Source organism: Sorex fumeus, unplaced genomic scaffold, assembly GCF_029834395.1.
Source record: "Sorex fumeus unplaced genomic scaffold, SorFum_2.1 ptg000078l, whole genome shotgun sequence".
Taxonomy (NCBI): Eukaryota; Metazoa; Chordata; class Mammalia; order Eulipotyphla; family Soricidae; genus Sorex; species Sorex fumeus.
The window spans coordinates 8,826,810-8,846,007 of NW_026606135.1; the positions used below are offsets into that span (position 1 = coordinate 8,826,810).

Sequence of the window (19,198 nt, forward strand, 5' to 3'; positions counted from 1 at the left end):
GTGTTTCCGATAGTTTTTTTTTTCTTTATTGCAAGTTTAGGAGTTTACAAGAGTTGTTATAAAACCTGTGCTTATAATTTTAAAATGCTTTCAAGAATTCTTGATGACCATAGTATAGCAATTTTTAAAAATAGAATTGCCTATACCAAAAGGACTGTTGGATTAAGATTGCAAGCAGGAGAGTATGGTGCATGGTTCATACACTGGTCTCTATACCATATGGCAGACACTGCAGAGGCTCCAGCAGACTTCCTTGGTTCTCATTCCGCTTCATCAAAAACAGGTTGATTTAGTGGGAAATAAAACATGATTTTGTATCTGAAAGTGTCCTCAAGCAAGTCCTTATCTGTGAAAAACCTTTCTTTGAGACCAGTTTTTTCTTAATAAAGAATGCGTTGAATGTGTCATTTAAGTAGATGATCAGAGATGGTAACAAGTAATACTGCAGTTACTGCTGTGCTCGCTACTATCACAATTACAGAAGTTCTTTAGGGCTTATTTTCAATTTCTGCCACCTTGAACACAATCCTGAGTCTCTGTTCATATGGTTAACAATAACATTTATTTCTTAAATTACTCCTAACCTTCATTTTGCCTTTTCTTTTCAATAATTTATCAGCCCATATGTTTAGATTTCCCTTTGAGTCTATAAGATGAAAGCTTTCCTTAATAAATCATGGAATAATCTTTAGCAGTTAAAAATATTTTATATACTTTTTATATCCTCTTTCAGTAAATGGATGTTACATTCTACTATATAACTGATAAATAAAATATGAGTGGGTGAAGTTTAAATATATAACACCTGTAGCTTTTTTAGGGGCTGGAGCGATAGCACAGCGGTAGGGCGTTTGCCTTGCATGTGGCCGACCGGACCGACCCAACCGACCCGGGTTCTATTCCTCCCCCCCTCTCAGAGATCCCAGCAAGCTACAGAGAGTATCTCACCCGCACGGCAAAGCCTAGCAAGCTGCCCGTGATGTATTCAATATGCCAAACACAGTAACAAGTCTCACAATGGAGACGTTACTTGGCCAGCGGGAGGACAGTGACAGTAGCTTTTTAGCTTTAACACATTAAGTAAATGACAGGCAACAAAGGCCTTTCAAGTATTACAGTAGACAATCAGTTGTCCTATTAGCTTATCAATTGCATGTCTGTGTATGTCTATTAATGTGCTTATGTAGCTCAATTCTCTTTAAAATAGTCTGTTAATTTTAATATAGTGAAAATAGATTCCCCAAAATAAGTAGGATGTTCTGTAGGGAGTGCTACAGAATAAATTGCTGACACTACTTATAAATCATCCAACATCTTTGCTTAAATTTAGAAGATGTGTTGCTTTTACTTGTTAAATAATTTATTTAAAAGTATGGGATTGCTATTTATTGTGATGTTAGATAAATTTTTCTGGGAAATCATTAAATACTACCAACTGCATGCCGTTTTGCATGCCTTTTGGTAATCAAGGAATTATTTTATCTAAAATAAAGGGAAAATAAATAAAAGGGAGTATGTGGAATTAATTAGAAAGTCAGTGTAAGGTCTGAAAAAGTATGCAAAAAATAGACTTATGCATAATTCAAAACTCATTTGTTGTCATGGAATTTATGTTAATGCTTAACATTCAGTATGCATAGCTTATGGGACTAGCTGTTTATAACAGCATTACCTTGGATATTCGTTTCCCGCCCTGCTGTTACAAGAAATTGTTGAGTCCTCCCATCGTTCCTAGTGATCAGAATACACCAGTAGGCATCTGCAGTGTCACCACGGATGACTTATGTCAAATTATGCCTGTAAGTATAAAGTTATCAGCATCTTACCCTTCAATGATAAATTATCTCTCTGCTTCCTGTGTAGACTCTCCTAAAGCTATTTTATTTTTGAGCATGGTTTCCCCTACCTTTGCAACCATCTCCTTTTTCTTCTAGCTTGTCTTCACCTTCCTTATAGACACACATCACCCACTTTGCAGCACTCCAGTTTCTATTAGCCTGGTAGAAGCTTTGAAGTCAGAGAGGCAGAGGTTTGAATCCAGGTTTTGCCACTTACTAGCTCAATGAACTTGAGTAGGTTATTTAACCTCTCTGAGCTCTGGTTTCCTTATGTGAATGGGATAGTGGGATAGTAAATGAAGTCAGTGGGCTTCCTCAAGGGTGACTGATGTGAAGTGGAGAAGAGCGAGATGGCTGTTTTCTCTCGATCCACCTCTGCCACCCTAGGACCTGCTGGGAAAGTCAGGACTGAGGAAACCTGTAATGAGCCCCTTCATGGCACGGACCACGAGTCCCGCTAGCCCAACAAGGTAGCCATACCTGGTGTCCATTTGTCCCTTTTGGCATGGGAGAGCTATAGACTCAGGCTGGAGCAAGGAATTGCTCTTTGCAGGAAAAGGAAAACCAGTCCTCAGCCTCACCCAGGCCTTCCTGGTTCTTGCCTTTCTCACAGAAAAGAATTTCAAGAGAAGATGAGCAGTGAAGTAAAAACATTTTATTTGGAGTCCTGGAGGAAGGGAAGGAGGGAGAGAAAAGGAGAGAGAATAACATGCTCAAGAGAGAATATGGGCATCTCCAATGGCAGAGCTCTAGAACACATATCAAGAGAGGAAATGCAGGCGACATATGTGCTTGGGTACCACATGGACAGAACATGGGTTCAGGCAGCATATGCATGTGCTTCCTTTGTTCAAGTTGGCTTTTATAAGGTTTTCCCAAACTTCCCCACTTGGAGCTTTCTAGCTAGTTAAGCCATTGCGAGGCTGGTTGCCAAGTGGGTAGAGATGGAAGTGGTTGATGGTCTTCTTTGAAATTCCTTTTCTTGGCCTTTGTTCTGGCTAGAGTTTCTCTTGAATGATGAGTCCAGCCTTCTCTGGTCTGGGTTAGCTCCAGATAAAGCTCTTGTCAGGTCTTGTCAGATCCCTAAGTTGGGTCCTGACAGCCTTAGGGTAGATAGTTATTACTTCCCAAGGAATTTCATTACCATGGGGGCTCTTCTCTGTCTAACTGCTTACATCAGTAAATATTAGATACTGGAGAGCTAATTGAGATCCACTGTGTATGAGATAATAGAACACTTAGTGAGTGATTGTTTCTGTCAGTCCTCATTAAACTGTTACTGTGTAGTATCACTAGAACTGTTTACTATGAATCTCTAAAACAGTAAATTAATTTCATATAACTGTCTCATATTACATCCCTCAGTTCATAAATATAGATTTGAATCACTAAATTTGGTCCATGGTTAAAATTGGCCAAAGAAATGGAAAGTATTACCATGCTGACAACCCATGAGTAATCTGCAATTTGATAACTGTTGGTCAGCAAAAAAATCCGCAGGAATACTCAGCGTATACCGCATGTGGACATTCTCTGTGTCATACTAAGAACTTATCTAAGTATGCCTTGGTCAGTTGAGTTTGGTATAGGACTGGCATATAGGACTGGCACCTTCTGTGAAACTTTTCCCAAATGCAGTTCCAATTAGAAAATCACTCTTCATACTACCTATTTGGGGAAGGGTAATATCAAACATATTTTTGGAAGTTGATATGATTTCTTTCAGAGTAAGAGTCTAAAGCCTAAATTCACATTTGTATCAGACTCAGTAGTCAGTGCTTGCTTCGGCAGCACATATACTAAAATTGAAACGATACAGAGATTAGCATGGCCCCTGCACAAGGATGACACACAAATTCGTGAAGCAGTCCATATTTTTAAAGAAAATTAAAAAAAGAAAAACAAGAAAAAAAAAGACTTGGTAGTCAGAAAAACTGTGTGATAAGAGAGTTTACTCTGATTTAGAAATTGAAAGATCTTTCTTCTCTAGTCTTAGATCTGCAGCATACAAGCTTGATCCTAAATGATTGACTTAATTTTCTCCTTTGCAACCTATGGGAATAATCTCTGAGTTACCATCTCATTTTAGAGCCCTATGATTGTTTTTGTTGCATGTATTCAGTTTTTGCAGAATTTTTACTAAATTCCTAATTTGATTGGCTTTTGTCATTATCTGCTTAATTTTATAATGAAAGCTATTCAGATTTGATTTATATTTTCCTATTTTTAGTTTGCAATAAATAATTTATGAATGACTATACAAACACTCTTTTATATTACAGTGGTGACTAAAGATGACAGTGAGTTAATTACATATTCCTGTTTGGCCTTTTGCATCAAGATTTTGCATATACTGTATATGAGATACACTATAAGAAAAACTAAGCATTAATGACTGTACATTAATAAAGAATGAAAGGAAGCATAAAAACTGTCTTAGGATAGTGGAATATGGGTAATTTATAAAATACTTTTAATGAAATGATTATTAATACATCTATAAAAGCTGCAACCTAATTTCACTTAACACTGTAGCACTGTCCTCCCATTGTTCATCGATTTGCTCGAGCGTGCCCAGTAACGTCTCCATCATGAGACTTGTTGTTACTGTGTTTGGCATATTGAATACGTCACGGAGAGCTTGCCACACTTTGCCGTGCGGGCGAGATACTCCCAGAAGCTTGCCGGTCTCTCCGAGAGGGGCGGAAGAATTGAACCCGGCTCAGCCAGGCTGACTGTGCGCAAAGCGACTGTGCTATCGCTCCACACAATTTCACTTAATGATAGTAAAATCATATCCACAAAATGGTTTCAAGTACTTTTTTTATTCAGTTCTTTATTACCATTTATATTTGTACGCAGTATAAAAATCCAAGTTTAGAAATTTTTCAAGCAGGAGCCAGATAGATAGTACAGCAGGTAAACCTTGCACATAGCAGACCCAGGGTTTGGTCCCTGGCACCCCATATGGTACCCTGAGCATTACCAGGAGTGATTCCTGAGTGCAAGGCCATGAGTACTCTTGGGCATTGCCAGGTATAGCCCCCAAACAGAAAAAAAGTTAAGCAGAGTAAACAAGAAGAGCAATTTATGGTAGGCAGATAGGTATCTGCCCTCCCTCCCCTCTCTTCTTCTCCCTTCCCCTGCCACACACTTGATTGTGCTTGCTGGGGATCACACACCTCAGTTTCAGTGCTTACACTTGTGTTGTCCGAGGGTCACTCTCGTTTGGTTGCGGTGCCCATACACGTTCTGGTTGGAGTGGTTGCTGAAGGTCATGCTCTGGCCATGGTGCTTGCACATTTTTTTTTCAGTTGAGATGCTGTTCAGGAGTCACACACTTCTTCTAGTTGCAGTTCTCATATATACCCAGCTATATACCAGAGATCAAACACCACTGCAGTCCCAGGGTCCCATACAGAAGAGCTAGCAGGACTGAGTGTGGTGTGTCTGGCAGCATTGGGGATCAAACTCATAACCTCACGCTTGCATGGGAGGCCATTGTTAGTCACCAAACCATCCACTAAGCCCAAGTAGATATGTTAGTTAATTTAAACATATTATTTATGAATGTAAAACAAAAAATGAAAAAAAGAGAAACTTTGGAGCTTTTAATTCTGGAGTGTTAATAAACAAACTTTCATTACCATGTTTAGGAATGTTCCACTGTTTCTCTAGAGAGAAGGAAGATCCATCACCTAAACATCAAAGTTGTCCAGCAGTAAGAAGAAATCGTCCCAGCACACTCTGATGAAAATTACTTGTGAAAGTTTAGTGGAGAAGCAAGGGAAAGTAGGCATAAACTTGAATCGGAAACTGTATCTCTTTTCATCCTGAAGTTGCTCATACACAGGCTCTATAAATAATATCAGAGTATTCAGAGTATGATCTTCTCTGATCTTCAAATGCTCCATCAAATTGCAGATTTTCCAAGTCACAAAAAAGTCTAATTACATGGGTAATTCATGTTTTAGAGAAAGCATATTATAGGTAAGAGACAAAGATCAACAGTAGGGGTAAGCAAAATGATTCTCAACAAAAAAAGAGATTGAAAATACAAAGTCTGAGAATAAAAGACCTAACGTTGAATAAAGTAGACTGAGCACTTAGCTTCATGACCTACTTCGTATTTGTTACCCAACAGTCTTTAAAACAAAATACCCAACAGTCTTTGAAAGAAAACTTGCCCAGCTAGTCCCAGAGCTTCATAATAAAAATTATACATCTCAGGACTGACGAGATAATAAAGGGTTAAGGCAAGCAATAGGCCCTGCCCGATTCAATCCCCACACCTCATCTAGTCTCCCAAATATTGCCAGGAGTGATCTCTAAACAGAGTCAGGAGTGAGCCCTGAGCACAGATGGTATGCCCTCCCCAAGGAAAAAATAATAATAATAGCACTGTAGCACTGTCCTCCCGTTGTTCATCGATTTGCTCGAGTGGGCCTAGTAACATTGTGAGACTTGTTACTGTGTTTGGCATATCGAATACGTCCTGGGTAGCTTGCCAGGCTTTGCCATGCGGGCGAGATACTCTCGGTAGCTTGTCGGGCTCTCCAAGAGGGGCAGAGGAATCGAACTCGGGTCGGCCATGTTGCCCGCTTGCAAGGCAAACATCCTACCACTATGCTATTGCTCCAGCCCAGTAATAATAAAAATTTAAAATAAAAATCACATCTTGATGATATAATCATATCAACTCTGCGTTAGCCTATATGTGTATAAAATATATAATTTTACCAACAGGCCTGCACCACTGGCCAAGTAACACAAGTGGCCACTTGATCACAAGCACCATTGGGGAAGTCCCTATTAAATTCTTATAGTTTTAATGAAATTAAAATTATACCATGTGTAAAGCATGTAAATGGTTCTAATACAACAGCCATCTTCTAGTCATTTAAAGTAAATTGGAACTTCAGTTTTTTTAGTCTACAGATGTTTTTCTTGGAGTTAATTTTTCTAATTTGGTGATGAATTATAACATTGTAAGAAAATATTTCTTCCAGTGTTCTCCTCAGACTTTTGGAGGAAGTAGAGGGCACAATAACCACAATATAGAATCCACCTAATACATATATGAACGATATATATTTATGTTTAAAAGGTGAGATAAAATATAGTAGATTTTAATGACATAAATTAAAAGTGAAAAATAAAGTAAAGCCATAAAAGTTTTATGGCGAGGAATGGATTATTATAGAAATTATGTTCCTTCCTTGTTGTTTAAGAATAGTCCTCAAAGTTATGCTTTTATGGTTTGCACTGGATATTTTCTTTATATATGATTTTTCAGTCAGTTTTTTCAAGACTTTTTAAATCATTAAGTATTTTGTACCCTGAAAAATATACCTTAAGTATTTATTTCAAAATTGAAGACGTTTCTGTCACATTATGTAACACATTATGCCACATTATGTAACACCTATAGTAGATCTGCTATCCTCTTATAGGTAATTCTATTTATTTTAAAATGTAGGTAACAGGTTTTTCTTTACAGGAGTTGGCCCATGGATTAAATGAACTCCTGTCATATGAAGGCAATGTTGAAGAAGATTTCTATTCAACATTTCAGGTACTCTTAAGGGCAAATGACTTCTCTAACCATGCATTTCGACATGAAAAATACCATTTGATGTAAATCACCTTTATGAAGTTGGTGCATTTGGAAAGAAAAGCCAACTCTTTTTTTAATTTTATAAACTATTCAATAAAGCCTATTACTGTATTAAAATAAATATGTTTTACTTCCCCATAAGGTTTTCCAAGAAGAATTTGGAATTATAAAGTCCTATAATTTAAAGCCAGGTGGTGATAAAATTCCAGTTACCAATCAAAATAGGAAAGGTAGGTTAGGAACCATTTCTTAATTAAAATTCATTAGTCTTAAATATTTACTTTCACTATTTAAAAGGTATAAAATTGCTTTCCAGAATATGTGCAGCTTTATATTGACTTTCTTCTCAACAAATCCATCTATAAGCAGTTTGCTGCATTTTATTATGGATTTCATAGTGTGTGCGCTTCAAATGCCCTCATGGTGAGTTTAAACTTTAAATTATACATTCAATTAGGTTTGGTAATACTATACTTGTGATAGATTATTCCTTATGTGTTTTAGTAGATATATACTTTTAAAATAGGAAGCATTTTTGGCATTTGAAAGATAGTAGTGAAAATAATTCTTTCGTTTTAGCTTTGATTCTTTAAAGCAGAAAAAGACCAGTCAGCTTTATTTCTTTCCCCTTATATTTCATGCTGTTTTTTCAAGGCTTTTAAAAATTTCCATAAGCAAAGCAGAGGAAGAGATTCCTGGGCTCAGGGTCTTAGTGCTGAAAGGATAAAAGCGGAGTTAACACAGAAACTCCAGAGCAAAAGTCAGTAATTGCTGCCTGCTGCTTCAAGGATACCCAGCAGGTCTGAGTTGAGTTGCCTTTTTCCAAGAGTAATGTGTCACCAGTGGTAATGAAGGACTCTCCTGATTGTCCTCGCCATGTGAACATGGGTCAGCTCCTATCTGGGACATCAGGTTGAATATATCATTAAACATTGTTTCCTAAGAGTACCTTTGCCCTTCACCTAAACTGCTGAGGGCATGTTCTGTGTATGCTTCTTGTCTCGCCCCTCAGTTTTCTTTGGAGATGGTCTTTTATCTAAATTACTTTTCATAGTTGTTGCCAGTGACTTATGTGGTAAAGCAGGGAGAAGAGAGGTGGCGTTCTCGAGAGGGAAGTCCACCGCTTCCCTTGGTTACTCTGGTACCCAGTCAGCAGGGGAAGTTCCTGCAGAAATCTAGGACTAATGCAAGACTACAATAAGTGCCTACACTGTGCGTCTCACCAGCCCCGCAGAGTAGTTGTCAAACTGAACCTGGTTGAACTTGCTCTGCTGGATATGAGAAATGATTCTTGCTCCATATATCTCTGGGAGCCGTGGAACCCAGGCTGGAGCAAGGAACTGCTCTTTGCAGGAAAGGAAAAACAGTCCACAATCTTCCCCCAGGCTTTCCTGGAGGTTACCTTCCCTCAGCAGAAAAGAATTTCAGGAGAAGACGAATAATGAAGTAAAACAGTCTGTTTAATGAGAGAGAGAGAGAGAAAGAGGGAGAAAACTGAGAGTACACACCTCAGATGGAGATGCAGTCTACTCCCAAAAATGCAGAAGTGCCCATTTGCCTTTGCAGAATTAGATTTATCAGTTTCTACCAGACTGCCCCCACCTGGGGCTTTCTGTCTAGGTTAAAGACTTCATTGCTAGCATGTTGTTAAGAGGAAGAGCTTGAAACGTGGTGTCCACTTTCATGTCCTTATCACAACCCTGTGCCCCTGCTAGAACTTCTCTGGGGTGGAGGTTGGAGGTGTCCAGCCTTCTCTGGGATGGTGATTCAGGTGCCAGTTATAGTCTTATCAGGCCTCAGTCTCTCTGTCCACAGAGGGGTTTGGTCTTAATGCTTTTTGGCTACATTAGGGCTAGTGACAGAGTAACTACTTTAAATCCATCTGGTTTTTATTACTTCCCAATTAGCATTTCTAGCCCGCCACCATCTACCCACCTACTTCATAGGAAAGGGCTTTATCAAAAATATGAAATATGCTGTTGAAATTACCTTTGAAAAGAAATCACTTCCTTTAGCTCTGGTTGAGTTTTATCTCTGACATAGGGGTAGTTGTGGATTTGGAAGAGAGAAAATAAAAATGGAATGGCATAGACAGATCTCTATTTTTACATTTTAATCTCTTTACAAGGAGTTCAGCCCATATAGTAACAAATACATGATACAAGATAGATTGAAACAAAGTCCCCAACCCCAAATTCAGCAGCCTATACAGGATGTCTTGGGCTGGAGCGATAGCACAGCGGTAGGGCATTTGCCTTACAAGTGGCCAACATGGCCGACCCGAGTTCGATTCCTCCGCCCCTCTCGGAGAGCCCAGCAAGCTACTGAGAGTATCTCGCCCGCACGGCAGAGCCTGGCAAGCTCCCCGTGACATATTCGATATGCCAAACACAGTAACAAGAAGTCTCATGATGGAGACGTTACTGGGCCTGCTCGAGCAAATCGATGAACAATGGGAGGACTGTGACCATTCTGTGACGATACAGGATGTCTTAGGGGACATCTGAAAGAGGGAGAGGCAGATGAGTAGATGCTGAGCGGGGTTTGTTAGAGTTCTTCCCGACCATGGCTCCCTTCCATCCTTGTTTCCTTGTTGTCCCCCCTTAACCCCGTCCTATTGGTTGGCCTCTCCTAGACTCATACATACTGTGACCCCTACATTTAGCAGTTTTCACCTATGGCCCCCTAGGGATATCCTGGAGGCCAAATGTTTTCCCAGTTGAAGAAACTAAAACCTGCTAGAGAGTAACTAAAAGAAAATTGCAAGCTGTGTTTTGTAAAAGAACTAAAATTTTTTTCTTTAATTTTTATTAGTGAGACACCATGAGGTACAGTTGTAGACTTACAAATTTTTGTGCTTGGATGTCAATTATACAATGATCAAATACCCATCCCTCCACCAGTGCCCATTTCCCACCACCACGGATCCCAGTATCCCTCCCACCCCCCATTCCCCCCCCATCCCACCCTGCCTCTGTGGCAGGGCATTCCCTTTCGAAGAACTGAAATTTAGATTTGTGCTTGGTCATCTGCTTATTTTCCTGGAAGAAAACTTATTTATGACACAAAGGGGAACCTAATAGTTTCACAAGATTTATAAACTTCTAGAAGCAAAAGTAATCTTACCTCAGTAGGAAAGTTTTTTAATGAAACCTTTTCTTTATAAAAAAATTGTTTGATAAGAGAAATTATAATTTTTGTAATTTGATTCCATGAGGATAGTTCCAATGTTTTTTTGTAAATCTGCCTTTCAAAAAGTGATAACTTTTGATACATAATTATTGTTAGCTGCTTCGTCCAGAGGAAGTTGAAATTCTGGTGTGTGGAAGTCCAGAACTGGACATGCATGCGCTGCAGAGAAGTACTCAGTATGATGGCTACGCCAAAACCGACCTGACTATAAGGTGAGTGCGTTCTCTGGGGACGAAGGAACTGAAGCGGGGGTGACAGAGGACATGCTTCATTTTTCTCGGTAGGTCAGAGAGATAGTACCAGGGCTAAGGTACTTGCATTGTATATGATAGACCTGCGTTCAATCCCCAGCAGCCTATATGGTCCCCCAAGCATCTCCAGGAATGATCCCTGAGCGCAGAGCCAGGAATAAGCACTAAGCACTGCCAGATGCAGCCCCCAAACCAAAATAAACACCGTATAACTTACAGTCTTGAATCTAGTAAATTAGCTGAATCACTTAGAATTTCACACTGCCTTATTTTATCTCCATAAAACATAAAATCTCCTGGCAACTCCCCTTGGGAGAAAGTGATGCAAATATGTTTCCATAAAATTATAGCAGTTTTACTTTTAAAAAAATAACTTTGGTTCCAGAATATCAGGAATTCAGTACTTATAAATAGAATTTTAATAGCACTTGTTGAAAAATAAGACTGGTAAATTACATAGGAGAAAATGGCTTTTGTACTGTGCAATGTTAGAGTGCTTTTATAATTTTATAAAAGTGTTATTTTTATAATAATGTTAGTCAGAATTCCGATTAGTATATTGAAGCATATCTTTAATTTTATATTTCACAAAGATCATATATTTTTATATATTAAGACCACTTTTTTCTAGAGTTTACTTTATCTTATTTTATTCTTACCTATAAAACTTTTGTCAAGTTACATTATAAATATTTGTTTTGGTATTCTCTAGATATTTTTGGGATGTTGTATTTGGATTTCCTCTTGATCTTCAAAAGAAGTTGCTACATTTTACTACAGGAAGTGACAGAGTACCTGTAGGAGGAATGGCTGATTTGAACTTTAAAATCTCAAAGAATGAAACTTCTACTAACTGGTAAATTTCCAGATTGTAATTTTATTTTTAATCTTTAAGTTTTGCTCATCGTAATTTGGAACTACAGAGTAATCTTTTTAAACAGGTATCTTGATTGGGGTTGTAGGTATTGATAGCACAGCCAGTGAGGTCCTTTCCTCACAATACATAGCCAACCCAGACTTGATCCCTGCATCCCCTGTCGTCCCCTGAACCTGCCAAGATTGACCCCTGGGCGCAGAGTCAGAAATAACCACTGAGAATCACCAGATGCGGAGAAAGACACAGAGAGAGAAAGAGAGAGAGAGAGAGAGAGAGAGAGAGAGAGAGAGAGAGAGAGATTAAACATAGCCTCAAAGTGAAAAGGAACTATGACTGCAGATTTTCTATTAGTTTTTGACATGGGGGCCAGAGAGCTAGTATAGGGTGAGGTCTGCCCTTGCATGCAGCTCTACCCCCATTCAATCCTAGCACCTCACATGGTCCCCCCAAGCACCACCAAGAGTGACCCCCAAGCACCTCTACGTGTGGCCTCACCCTAGAAATATTTTTCTTGAAACATACCAATACTAAGTGGTAATTCTTTTCCATCGACTTTTCACAGTGGTAAACCAACTGCTTTGTAATCTTTTTTAGGACCTAACTCATTTTCAATAATATATAATCTGACATTTTTGTTTAAAAGTATTTCTTTAAAAATATGATGGTGGGCTATCTTTTTGGTAGGGCTGTTAGTACTAAAAAGCACAAGTCCTTCTAGATCATGAAGTACCTTTAATACTAGTCTCCCTTTTTATCTGTGGCTCATCACATGTGACAGTAACGACAGTGGTAGCTTTAAATTACTTTCTGGTAGTGCTGATAGATTAATTCTGATCTCTTTCCCGCACCCCCAACACTTTGCCATTTCTATAGCCAGTTTGAGCAGGCACTGCTTGAAGGATCCTGAGCCCTATTCACCCAGAAGCTCTCCTGGCCCGTGGCTGGAGGTGGCGCTGGGGACCATGTGATGTGAACCGCACCAGGCCTCCCACATCAGAGCTTATGCTCCAGCCCTTTGAACACTCTCCTCACCCCTACACCTTTCATTTTGCATAAAATCATTTTTCAAACATAAAATCATTTTTAAAATAATTTCTTTTAAAAATTATTTTTCTTTCATTTTCTAACTGAAAATGAAAGGTTTTTCTTGCTCTGTCATTACCACCACCTTGGTTTGATTGCTCTGGGGCCTCATTTCTGGCTTGCCTAAATAGCCTCCTTCCTGGTCTGCGTGGTCAGAGTCTTGCCTTTCTAGTATTTCAGTTTAAATTCAGAATCTAAAATCTGTCAAAGCACTGGGATCGTTTCCCCAAATTTTTCTATTTTCACTTCTTCCTATGGTTTCACAGACTGGTTTTCTATTTTTTGGACACGTTTTGGACTTTTATTCCTCCATACCTTTAAGTGGTTTTCTTTGTATGTGATATTTCTGCTATTCAGTATTTGTGAAAACTCTACCTTCCTTAAAGACCCAGTTTAAAATTTTATTTCCTCTGTAAAAATAGAAGTAATTCTTTCTTCAGTAAGCTCTCACATATTTTTAGAAGTTATATGCCACTTCTATAAAGTTATATGCCAATTATATGACTCCTTGTGGTACTAAGGAGAGATCACCAGGGATTCAAATCAGAGTTGGCAGAATGCAAGGCAAGTGCCTTAACTGGTGTCCAATCTCTCCAGCCCTCAATTACACTGTAATCTTAGCCCCCAAAGCAGAGCTCCTACCACACTCTGCTCTGTATTCTTCATATAGTCATTTACCTATATACATATGTATATATATGTCAGATTCCCAATGCTTACTGAATCAATATTTAAGTCAACTAAAAATTATATTTTAGATATGAAACAAATACTTATATATAACTTTCAGAATATTTATAGTTAAAGACAATAAAAAATGATGTGAAAAATAATTCAAGAAAAATTTTTAAATATTACAGATTTTTTTCTTGCCAAAAATTTTGTTCAGAATATTTTATATAAAAATTGTATTAATCTACCAAGGGTGATATATATATATATTTTAATATTGTAATACAAAGATAGCGTTCCATTTGCCCTTTTCCATTACTCTTATTTCAGAGATTATTTTGTGAACTTACATGACTTAGGCATCCGTTTTCAATAGCTTTTGGATTTCCAGTGAAGTTCATCTATATTATATATAGCCAAGCATGAAAAATATGTAGCTTAATCTTAGATTCTCTAGATGTTTATTAAATAGAATTTTTTTAAGTCAAGTTTACCTGTATTTAAGTCTCAGATTTACAATTCTACAAGCTTCATAGTATTGTGCAGATTACTAAGATCTGTGGTGTGTGTGTGTGTGTGTGTAAGATGTGGGTAATAAAAATTACTTTTTATGTTACTTGGAAGCTTATATGAAACATTACATAAAAGCACATAGCTCAGTGTTTGCCATACATCAGACCATCAGACAAGCAGTAAATGCTGATTTTTTAAAAATTTGGTACAAAAAGTTAATACAGTGGGTAAGGTATTTATTTGCCTTGCATGCAGCCAAACCTGATTCGATCCCCAACATTACATGTAGTTTCAGAGATAAGAGTGAACCTGGACCATAGAGCCAGGTGTGGCCTCAAAATAAAACAGAAGTTAAGTTTTACAATATATAGGTGGCTTCTCAAAAGTTTAATATTTAATCATATAAACTTCTTTTTAAATGTTCTTTTTTTTGGTATTCTCCTGTTTTTATTCGCCTGGCCTCTATGACAGCTTTTCTCACTCTACGGAGTCTGTAGAAGGTCTAAGGTATTTGTAGAAATCTTGAAGAAAATTAAGTAGAGAGGAAGCAGGTCAAAGGGTTCAGAGGCAGCAGTATTGAAATGTGGGTACTAAATATCACCAAAATTGTTCATTATGTTTGACAGTCAAAACAGAGAAAGTAGTAAAGTTGTCTATGATCTGTTGTTCTGCAGGGTGTTTGTGTGTGTAGATAGTTCTTTAAACATCCCAATTGGGTAGTTTATACCCAGTAATGAGAATGATGAAATTGAGGTTCAGAGACATGAAGCAACTTGAACAAGTTGGGCAGATAATATGCAGAGTTAGGTTTAGACATAACAGCAAAAATAACGCTTATAGTATGAATGTTTTACATGAGACATTGACTAACCTGCCTAAGAACCTATCCCAGGATCGAGAATGATAATAGCAGGTATTCTTTAAATATTTGTTCAGTAAAGAATTTCATGAGATATTACTTATGAGCCTAAAATAGATTTAAATGTGTATGCCCTGATATTTTGAAAATTGCTTTGCAGTGAGTCATTCTGTATATTTTGAGACACAATTTCTTTAAAGAAAAATTTTCCCTAGGTTGCCTATAGCCCACACCTGCTTCAATCAACTTTGCCTTCCTCCCTACAAGAGCAAAAAGGACCTGAAACAGAAATTGATCATTGGAATTTCAAATTCAGAAGGTTTTGGACTTGAGTAACCTAGAAGACTTGAAATATATTTTATATGTAGCATTATTTCCCTCTTATTGTGCCTTTAACCTTTTCATGTTTCTGTCTCAAAACATCTTCACAAAACTTCCCAACTTTCAAATACTGATTTTTTTAAATGAAATATGACACATGTTCATTGGAAAAGGCATGATTTTCTTTAACACAGAAATTGCTTGAGTGAGAAATGACAAGATGGCAGAGAGGCCTGGGTCGAGTCACTTTTTTAATAGCACTTTATCAGTCTCTAGAAGTTGTCTGTCACGGTGTTTCACTGGGAAAGCAAAGTACAGTAAAGAATGCATTGGTGACACAGAGACCCTCGTGGCCATGCAGAGAACTACATTATCATTAATGTGAGGCATGTAGCCCTATTTTCATACAGAGGTAAACAACAGTATAATTGCAAATGCAATTAACAGGGGTTTTTTGATATTATTGGCTTTGGTTCTATAAGATTCTTTTCAGCTGTTGCTGAAAAGCATGTAAATAACTATATAATAGCCTGCGAATAATGGGATTTTGATAGTGTCATTTATTGCTAAAGATTTATTTTTACAAAGCAAATTCAGGGTTTTAGATGTGTATACAGCTTTTACAAATCAATAAAGATGACTGTACAAGAGTGTAACTATTTTCAAACTAATTGGATTCAAGGTTATGTTCTTTTAAGTATTATTGTTAGTCTGCATGCATACTGGCAGTAAACCAGTAACCGTAATATTTGTATAATGATTATTTCTTCTTAAGGGTCTGTATATTAAAAATCAAATTGGATCTAACTAATCATTGATAATCATAAGCACAAAAGAAAGCTTTTATATAGACTTTGACATATGAGAATTATTTCTAATAATTTTTGATCCTAAAGCTCTACTTTCCAAAAAAAAAGTTGAGATGTTTGTCAAAAGTTAATACAATAGTAACATTTGTGTTAAGATGATTTGACATGTGAAAATGAAGTTCAACATTTTGACCAAAATGTTCATTTTTACTGAATTCATATGACAGTAAATTTAAAAATACCCTTTACGGAGTTTCTAATAAAGTAGCATGTGAAAAAAAATTGCATTTTAAGTCAGATAGTAAATGGTTTTCTTTTAATTTATAGCAAATGAAGCAGTTTTATTAGCATGTTAAAATATTCCAAATCACAGATCTAATATTTTACGTTGATAGCTTTCCTTCAGAGAACTCTGAAGATATTATTTGCAATAACAATGATGCCAGCACTTAGTACCAGCATATGGGTCACACATAAATAATACTTTCCCAAGCTCTTTCTGAGTTATGTTCTTCTCTTATTGCCATGCCTCCTGCGCCCAACCAGCAGAATTCTTTGAGGGTGGAGGGACCAGTCAGCTTGTTCTTCAGCAGTTTTGAAGCCAATCCAGGAATCCCTGAGGAAGGAAAAGGAGTTACTAGTTTACTGTTTGTTCTCTTTGAGACAGAAGTGGCTCTGATTTTCCATTCGAATACACTATTTAAAAAGATTTTTGTTCTTAAACCTCTCTTGGAAGACAGGTTAAAGACATGTTAGCTTGGTTTGACTTGCTCTATATTTAATCCATGTGCAAATAAAACTGCTTCTCTCTTGCATTGCTTGAACTAGAAAGTAAGATGTTTATTGTAGGTTACTATTAACTAATAAGCACAAAAGAATCATGTGTAAGAAACCAGATTTAAATGTTTTAAATAAAATGTAAACAAAGATTTTTATTTGGTAGAGACGGAAACATTGTGTTGGCTTGGTCTGCATGTTTCATGATATGCTTGTATATTGATAGCTATTTCATTTTTAAATAAGTATACAAGCAAGCCAAATTTTTAAATGACAAAGTCCATAAATAACTGGACAGTGTTGTTGTCTGTTGTTTAGTTAAATTTATAACCATTTATCACTAAATTACACATTGCCTTTATTTGTATTTTGTTTTGGTTTACAGTGTAATAATACCTCATTTTTTAAAAACCACTACTGTTAGTTTGTTAAATAGCTAGAACTGTCATGTAGTTGCTTTTTTTATATAATCTCTTAATTCTTGATTTTTTATCTGCCACAGTAAATTAAAGCATTACACAGTATTTATAAGTATTTACAAAATGTCCCATCCTTTTTTAATCTTTACTCATATTTTTGTCTGTATGATCCCAAATTTTTTAATAGTCCCTCTTTTTTTGGTACAAATCTGTATTGTATTAAGTTGTTTGTTAATTCCTGGATAAAATTTTGCAAATATTAAAATTATACAATCAACCAGACTTCAGTTTATTTTCTGAACATTTTAGACAATTTATTGAAATCTTAAGCTTCCGAATCTTTATAAATGCAAACTATCCTCTTATTTATACTGTCTCAGTGCTTAGGGATGTTTCTAATAGATATAACTGTTTAAAAACTTCTTATTGACATCAAGTAAAACCAATTTCCTTAGCATTATTTTCATTATGAAACGATGTGTATCACAGATACTCTGCCAAATACTATGCAATTGTAATACCATGGAGGTTACCCAGAACTGTAATATGGCATTCCCTTTGGCTATAGACAACTCCAGGTATTGAGTATTCCTCACCCAAACCATTAATTTGGTCTTTTAACCCCTTCCCATGTTTCCTATACATAAGCAACGAGGAGAGGAGGTTAGAGAATGGAGCAGAGATTATGAGTAACTGGAAAATATGATAAGTAGCTGTATAGAAAAAAAAAAGTCAAAGTTTCTATGGTAGGGGAATGAGGGGGATGTGTAACAAGATCAGTACACCTAGATGGACACGGCCTTTATAGTAGTTGAATAAAACTAAGAACTGCTTCGTTTTGAGTTTATGATACACTGTTTTATTGTACAATATAGTTATACAATAAATACAGTGCTCAATTATAAAATGAAAATAACTTGTAAAATGGAAACAACCTATCTCATAAGTAGGGTGAAAGAGATGATTACATGAATTAAAATGTTTAAGTAATGTACTGTGTCAAATAGGAAGCAATATGGAATGAGGCAAGAAGAACCATAGTGCCAAGGTGATCACATCTCACAGCCACTGCTTCTGAGAATTTGGAAGGGTTTTGACTATCATTCATTGGGTACCTCTTTTTGATGCTGTAAAAAAATTACCACAAACTTAGAGACTTGAAACAACACAAATTGATTATCTTACAATTCAAGGAATTTAGGTGAAAAGGATTTTCAGAGACTAAAGTCAATAGAACAGCAGGTAGGGCATTTGCCTTGCATGCAACCGACCCAGTTTTGATTCCTCCCTCCCTCTTGGAGACCCTGGTACCGAGAGTATCCCGCCCACAGGGCAGAGCCTGGCAAGCTCCCCAGGGCATATTCGATATGCCAAAAATAGTAATTACAATGGAGTATTACAATGGAGACGATACTGGTGCCCACTCGAGCAAATCAGTGAACAACGGGAGGACAGTGCTAAAGTCATAATCACATTGAGCTACAGTCAGTCCTTCTAGAGGCTCTAAAAAGGACGACTTCCTTCTGTTTCCTGGTTTCTGAGACTGCCTGTGCTCCTTGGCTTGTGACCACCTCCTTCATCTTCAGAGCAAGCAAAATAGCCTCTTCTAATCTCTTGTCTGACTTTCCTGTCTCCCCTTTTTCCTTACAAAAGATCTGAGATTACACTGAATCCACTTAGAAAAACTAGGATAATCTGCCATCTTTCATGCACGGGCAACATCTCACTTATAAGGTCACAGCATCACAAGTTCCCAGGATTAAGACATGGGAATGCGGAGAGGCCACGTGACCATGGACATATCATGTTCATGTGTGCTATTTTCCTAGCACACAAGGGTTTCTTTTGTCTAATCAATCCAATCGGGAAAAGAAATGGTTAGAATGGCAAAGTCTTTTCCATTCGCATGTCCTTAGACAGTCCAATCCCCCATTCCCATGGGGTTTTTATTTTGCAAGATCTAAAGTTTC

At 37.2% G+C, this 19,198-nt stretch overlaps 1 protein-coding gene and 1 non-coding gene across 2 annotated transcripts in view; both read left to right on the forward strand.

The window, feature by feature from the left end:
- The window catches only part of HECTD2 (HECT domain E3 ubiquitin protein ligase 2), a 77,501-nt gene extending 60,002 nt beyond the window's left edge, over window positions 1-17,499 (forward strand). Inside the window, exons 15-21 of the mRNA XM_056130470.1 lie at window positions 1,641-1,799; window positions 7,339-7,413; window positions 7,598-7,685; window positions 7,772-7,878; window positions 10,744-10,859; window positions 11,611-11,754; window positions 15,118-17,499. Of these exons, the coding sequence (XP_055986445.1) occupies window positions 1,641-1,799; window positions 7,339-7,413; window positions 7,598-7,685; window positions 7,772-7,878; window positions 10,744-10,859; window positions 11,611-11,754; window positions 15,118-15,238 (810 nt within the window). The 3' untranslated portion in view covers window positions 15,239-17,499. The remainder of the gene's footprint in view (window positions 1-1,640; window positions 1,800-7,338; window positions 7,414-7,597; window positions 7,686-7,771; window positions 7,879-10,743; window positions 10,860-11,610; window positions 11,755-15,117) is intronic.
- Window positions 3,614-3,717, forward strand: LOC130038690 (U6 spliceosomal RNA). Its single transcript, XR_008794759.1, has one exon. It is a non-coding gene; the product is annotated as a U6 spliceosomal RNA (small nuclear RNA).
- Window positions 17,500-19,198: the final 1,699 nt, after the last annotated feature.